The sequence below is a fragment of the Centruroides sculpturatus genome, unplaced genomic scaffold (assembly GCF_000671375.1).
Source record: "Centruroides sculpturatus isolate CEXI.00-Female unplaced genomic scaffold, Cexi_2.0 scaffold277, whole genome shotgun sequence".
NCBI classification, from domain to species: Eukaryota; Metazoa; Arthropoda; class Arachnida; order Scorpiones; family Buthidae; genus Centruroides; species Centruroides sculpturatus.
This window is the reverse complement of record NW_019392628.1, coordinates 565,128-571,892: the sequence shown is the minus strand read 5'-3', so window position 1 is coordinate 571,892 and position 6,765 is coordinate 565,128. Positions and strand designations below refer to the sequence as shown.

General features: G+C 28.5%; 1 protein-coding gene across 1 annotated transcript in view; it reads right to left on the bottom strand.

The window, feature by feature from the left end:
• Positions 1-637: 637 nt before the first annotated feature.
• LOC111617798 (importin-13-like) overlaps positions 638-6,765 on the bottom strand; it is a 58,660-nt gene continuing 52,532 nt past the window's right edge. The window contains exons 20-22 of the mRNA XM_023359101.1: positions 6,542-6,631; positions 6,281-6,462; positions 638-866 (exon numbers count right to left, since the gene is read on the bottom strand). Coding sequence (XP_023214869.1) covers positions 758-866; positions 6,281-6,462; positions 6,542-6,631 — 381 coding nt within the window. The 3' untranslated portion in view covers positions 638-757. The remainder of the gene's footprint in view (positions 867-6,280; positions 6,463-6,541; positions 6,632-6,765) is intronic.

Sequence of the window (6,765 nt, the reverse complement as noted above, 5' to 3'; positions counted from 1 at the left end):
CCATAGACCATCTAGTTGATTATTACTATTCTTATAATGTTAATTATTTTCATCCAGCACAAGAATGTGTATTTTAATAAAGAATTTTTTTTTGATTACATTAAAAATATATTTAATTTTACAAATCTTATAAGATTATCTGTCATATAACATACAATGTAAACAACAGATTTAATAATGAAGATTGGGACAAATGGCATCAGTTAGATTCCAATTATAAATTTGAATAAGAATTTGATTGTAATTCATATAATGAAACATTTTTAAAAATATCTTTTTTTTTTTCTTAACAGGAGATTACATCTTCATTCATATTTTTATATAAAGATCATTAAAACTGGTTACAATTTGCAAAAATTACAAAATAATTATATATATTATTATATCCTGAGTTGCAAAATAAAGAAAAATCAAAAAGTTTTTACAACAAATAGTTTCTTCATATTGATTTCAATAAAAATAAAAGAAAAGATCAAACTAATTACAAATTTGATTTTCATTACACTAATTTTCTTTTTATAAAATCGTTTTTAACTAATCAGTTTATATTAGTTTTATATTCATAAATTAATCAAATATGATTTTTGTCAATAAAATCTTCTAAAAATTTCATATCTTAGATGATGTATAATAAATTTAAAATTAATATTACTTGATATTTAACACGATAAATTATAGTAATCAGTCAAAATTCATAATATATGTTCTTGTTTTTTACAAATATATTTATATCAAATTTAGTTTATTACTAAGTATTTTAAGTTAGACCTGTAGTTTTAGCTGCATATTCACTTCCTATCAGTCCTCTGCAGATCAAGCTAAACTCACTAACAGTTTCCTTTAATTTCCTTTTATTGCTTCTTTCTCTGCAATAAAAAAATATCATCATTTAAAAAATTTATTTCATGATATTTAAAAAAATTTAATTTCGTTTTTCTTTTAATAAATTAATAATTTTAAAATATTTATACTTGAAATAATATTTGAAAGTTTCTTTGTTTTTATATTTTAACTGATATGCAAGTTTGTTGAGATCAATATGAAAATACAGTAGAGCGTCGATTTTCCGAAAGTCAATCATCCGAAACGTCAATCATCCGAAAGATTTCCAGTTGGCAAATTTAAATTTTCGCCAGTGCTGTGGAGATTCAATCTTTGGCTATGTCTTGGGCTACTCAAATATTTTATGTTTTTGATACTAAATTAACTTCTGAAGTATAATTTTGTATTGTTTTTATATTTTTCAATATATTTATTTTGTTTCTACAAAATAAAAAAATAGTTTTTAACGATACAATAGTCTTTGTTAGGCTTAACATCGGCAAAAATTCAACGCAAAGCGACACGCAACGGAGAAAAATTTCAACATCGGATACGTTAAATTATTTTTTCGTACATAAATCGGTTATCCGAAATATCAGTTATACGAACAACCCCAGTCCCCAATTGATTCGGAAAATTGACGCTCTACTGTATATGCATATATATAAAATAACTGTAAATGGACATGTATGCTATGCTGATGTAAGAATCAAAATGGAAATTATACAATTAATATAATTAATTATGGAGTTTAATACAACAAGCTAGAAACTGACCCTAATCTAAATTGGAGACCTTTCCTTAAAAAGGGGGACTAACCAATTTTTTTTTTTTTTGATGAAAAGAACGAGGGAGTAAAATTACTACTCCCTCCAAATTGTTATTTAATTACCCTGAGAAAATTAATGTCTCTTCTTCTACATGTAGTTTACACTAATGGAAACCACATTTGTCACTTTTGTATGAAAGGGGGAAATTGAACTTCCCTTTCTCCTGTTCCTATTGCTAATCTTGACAACCATTTGGATATTTACTGCTCTTCACATCCTGTTTACAAACAAAAATCCAGGATTCCTATTGGTTTAAAAGTTTGATAAAAAGAGCGATTTTCCCTGATTTGGGAGTTCTCCAAAATTTTCTCTAGTGCTCCAAACCCTGACTCTCTCGAAGGAAGATTAGGAAGATTTACTCTGTGTGCCCAACAGTTTCCACTTTGATCTTCATCCTCCTCCACAATCATCATTTGCTACCGAAAGCTGCCGTCCTTTCCTGAAGTAGAAGACTGCTATCCCAATCTACTATCGAGGTAGTATAAGTTTTATTTAATGTAAACTCTCTCTCACGCAGTTAAATAGGGATCTAATACCTCTTGTGTCGATTTTGTTCTCAGTTATATTTTATCTCTAATAAATTTTTGTTTTGTTGATTTGAATAATGGTCTTGTTAATAAGTTCAACTCCACACCAATATCTTATCACAGATCTACAATTCCTCCTTCTCAGAAAAGTGTATTAATTTATTCATTAGCATGCCTAATGCTCTAATTAGGCTGGTGTCAGGAAAAACAAACAGGTAGTTCCTATGAACTCTGTTTCCAAATTTTACAATACTAAAAACCCATCCTAGTGACACTGTGGGGGCAGATCTTTCCAGTCTGACACCAAACCAGTAAGAAAAGGTGTTTCTTACCCACCAGATTCTCACACTGTAATTCATTTTAAAAAAGTATACCATGTGAAAACAGTATCTTTTAGATAAAAAGGAACTGAATAAGAAATTTTAAATAAAATATTAAATTAATATAAAATTAAAAAATACCATCATAACTCAATTGATAACTTCCTACTAATCAAAAATGAAAATAGTTTTGGAACTAAACTTTTCTTCTCTCTCTTTGCTCTTCAACCCAAGGATTGGTGGGCACATCAAGTCCATCATTCATATCTATTTAGTGCCAGTTGCTTAATCTAGCTGTAATGTGTTCTATCTTTTACTATATCTTCTCTATCATTTTCTCAAATATCATCATCCATTCTAAATATCTTAATAGATGTCCTATCTTGTTGTTTCTTTGTTTATTTATAGTGTTAAGAATGCTTCTGGTTTCTCTTGTTCTCTCTTAAAGCTGCAGATTGGACAATTTTTCAGTCCTAGCTACCTTCTACCTTCACCTCCAGCACCACATTTCAAAGGCTGGTAGTTTTGCCTTTTTTCCCCCTCCATGTCCAAGTTTCAGAACTGTACAAGGTCATCCTCAAAACTTTTGAAGAGATTTTTCTTCATACCAACAGAGTTGTTCTGTGACTTTAGCATTCCTTTTATTCTGTAGAACACTTCTGTGACAAATATCTACAAATAGCTGCTTATAAATGTCTGGATTGGAGTTATTTAGATACATCTGCTTTAAGTTAGTATGAAGCAAAATGGAAGAAACTGACAAGGATAGAATAGTATAAATCTCAAACTGCAATATGGGCATACTTTGTATCCAAGTTAATTGGATACAAAGTTAAAGTGTGTCTACATTCATACCCTAACATTAGACATACAATATACAAGAAACAACTAATGTTTTCAGATTTGGTTTCAGCAAAACCATAAGATTTCTGACAGACTGAGAATTTCTCAGTTACAATTAGCTTTTTAAATTATACTAGGAGCATTCTGTATCATATTTAAATAAAATAAAAAATATTAAAAAGGTACTGTAATTTCACATGAATAACCTGCTTGTTAGTCATGTTTGAAAGCAAATTTCAAACTAGGTGGTTATAACCTATAACTAATTTCAGCTTACAATTATGTACACTTTAGCCTTACTATGAATGTCTTTAAAAAGATGGAAGTCCTTTATGCATGGAAATATTTATCAAAAACTGCAGTTTTCATCAAATCATCAAAGGCACATATGTGCACACCTCACTTCTAGTTCATTGTATGTGTCAATCCATGCTTAACTGATATAATTATATATTCCTACTTGAATTTTCTCTTCCTCTATGTAATAATTCTAAGAAAACTATTTAGAAAATTGTGTAAAAGCAACTGTGAACTTTTGTTTATTTTAGCTCTCAACAACAAATAGTAGCTGAGCAATCAACTCTTAAATTCTTGCATCAAATCAAGTTAGCTACAAATATTCTTTTGAAAATATGTAGATTAACACCAGGAATTACAAAGATCAAAATTGTAAATAATAAAAATTCTGATGATATAAGGTTATCAGAGCTCAATGCCATTTACATGCAATATCTAGGCTTTGAAGACTATCAACAATCAAATAAAAGCCTAGCCTTTACATCGTAAAAATGCCATTTGGTTTTAAATCAATTTTTAACTTTATAAAAAAAAAACAAACAGATATCTCTCTTTAGAATTTCTCTCTATTAGAGAGAGAAGTGTTTCATTGAGAATTATTTCCAGTAGATTAATGAGAAAAGATTAAATTCTTCAAAACTAATGTATTTTACTCCACCTATTTGTTTTCAAAGGACTGTTTTTGTGATTTAATATAGGAGACATTAGTTCAAAATCTTGAAATAATAAAAGTTGCGTGATGTTCACAGATAAATTGAAATACAATAACATTGATTCTCAATATATTTGTACCAAAAACAAAAACCAACCAATTTTCATCTTTATAATAACTTAGTTTCTTAAATTTAAGAAACTAAGTTATTATAAAGATGAAAATTTATATATACATACATACATTTCCATCTATAATAATCTTCAATATATGTCCCAAATAGTAATAATCCTCAATATTTATCTTAATTAGTAATAATTCTCAAAAAATGTAAAGATACATGTAAAGATAATTAACCCATATATATGAATTAATTATCAAATTAGATGGTTGCATGTATTTCCACATATTTTGAGACATATCCCAACTATTGAAATATAAAATAAATAAAGATATAAAAGTTTGTGAAAATAAGTGTACAGATTTAAATACGTCTTGGATTCAGATGCATGTACAGTATGAGAGTAGAATTTTACTGCTGTCACAACCTTTTCCTAGTCTAGCCAGGTTCTGAGTGACCAAAAATGCAATTGGACAACAAAGACACAATCTGAAGCTTATCCTCAATGCCAAAGATGGTCTCAGTTTCAACATAGGACATGGGATAACAGACAAAAGTATGAAGAGAATAGTGTTTGATATGGGATATGTCAGTGAGAAGACAAAAGTATGCACCAAAAATGAAATCTGTCAAAAATGGAGGCAACAGCAGCAATTGTCCACTCTTTTTGAAGGCACTATAGATGTAATCATGGACAACAAGAGTTATTACCCTTTCCTGTCAGCTCATCCTATACTAATGAAAAGAAAAGATTGCACTGCAAAGCAAAATCTGGACAAAAGTTGCTGGTCTGGCTTACAATTGGACCAAAAGGACCAACAAAGCCATATTGTATGAAGTCAAAAAGACCCAAAAGCCAAAATACATAACTGATTGCATTAAGACAAGACTGATTTCTTATATCCAAAAATACTACCCAAACAACAAAGGATATATTTTTGACTTTATCCAACTACTGCTCACTACACTTCAGACGCTAGTAAACATGAGTCAATCATCAATTTTATGCCCAAAGAAAACATTTCTCCAAACACATTCCAATTCTGACCAATTGAACAATTCTGGGCTTATCATTGGTCTATGCTAATAGATGGCATACAAAATCAAGCCAGAGATTGATTAATAAAAAGAAGAGTACAATTCAATTCTCTTGGCAAATTTATTAAGAAACACCAGATTCTAATCAATAAAAAATAAATATATTGAAAACCCTTTTGGATGTTTTTTTTCTTTTTTGTACATTGCTCTACTTTCATATATTTCAACTTTCATACACATTTCAGGAACCAATTAGGAACAAAAGTAGAGGATCATCTGTATTATACTTTTACAATTTTACATTAACTTCTGAATTATATTACATTAGAAGTGTGCATTTTTTTCCAAATATCTTATTTCAGAAACAAATTTTTATTGATTATATAATATCGGTTTGTAATGTATCATTAATTGAGATTTCTTTGAAACTGAAAATTTTATGTATGAATGGGTTGGTATAGCAAATCAACTTTTTACTTGATGAATATTTATTGCATGGTATGAAAAGCCGTAAGCATGATCACACTGACTAACGAGATTCTAAATTTCTGTTCAGGATACTTTTATCAATTTATATTCAATTTCCATAAATATTTAACAAACACTGTTATACAAGTTTTGCATTATTTATCAAATTTTTATCTTTCTTTCTACCAAATTTCACTAAAATCTATCAATTAGTTCATAGATATTTTAAATTCTATGGATTAATGTTTGTTTATCTGTGACAATGATTCATTGTATGTGTTGAAGAAATTATTTTCCATCTACAGTTGTATATGTTTAAACCAACATATAAATTTTTTACACTGATTCAAGCAAAATCTTACCTTAATACCATACGAGTAAAATGTTCTTTTTGGACAGGAGATACATGTTGAGAAGGAAAATCTTGTTGCTGTAAGAAAGTTGACATCCAGCGACACAAGTTATCAAAATACTTTTTATTTAAAGCCATTAATATATCAGGCATATGTTCTACCATTGATCTGGGTGCTTCCCCACCAATCACCTATTTATTTAATTTAAAAAAATTGTTTAAACAAATAAAATTGTTTAGAAAAATAATTATTAGTAAACATAGTATATACTTTTAACACTTGTCCAACTAGAAATTCACCATGATTATTTACAACATTCAGCATAGCTGATACTTCTCTGCTACGATTAATAAATTCAGCCTAATAGAAAAAAAATTATGAAGATTATAAAACACTTGAAAGACCTGACTACTTTAGAAATCAAAAGTATACATATCATAAAAGTATTAGTGTATACACACACACACACACAATATGAGGAATTATACAATCAT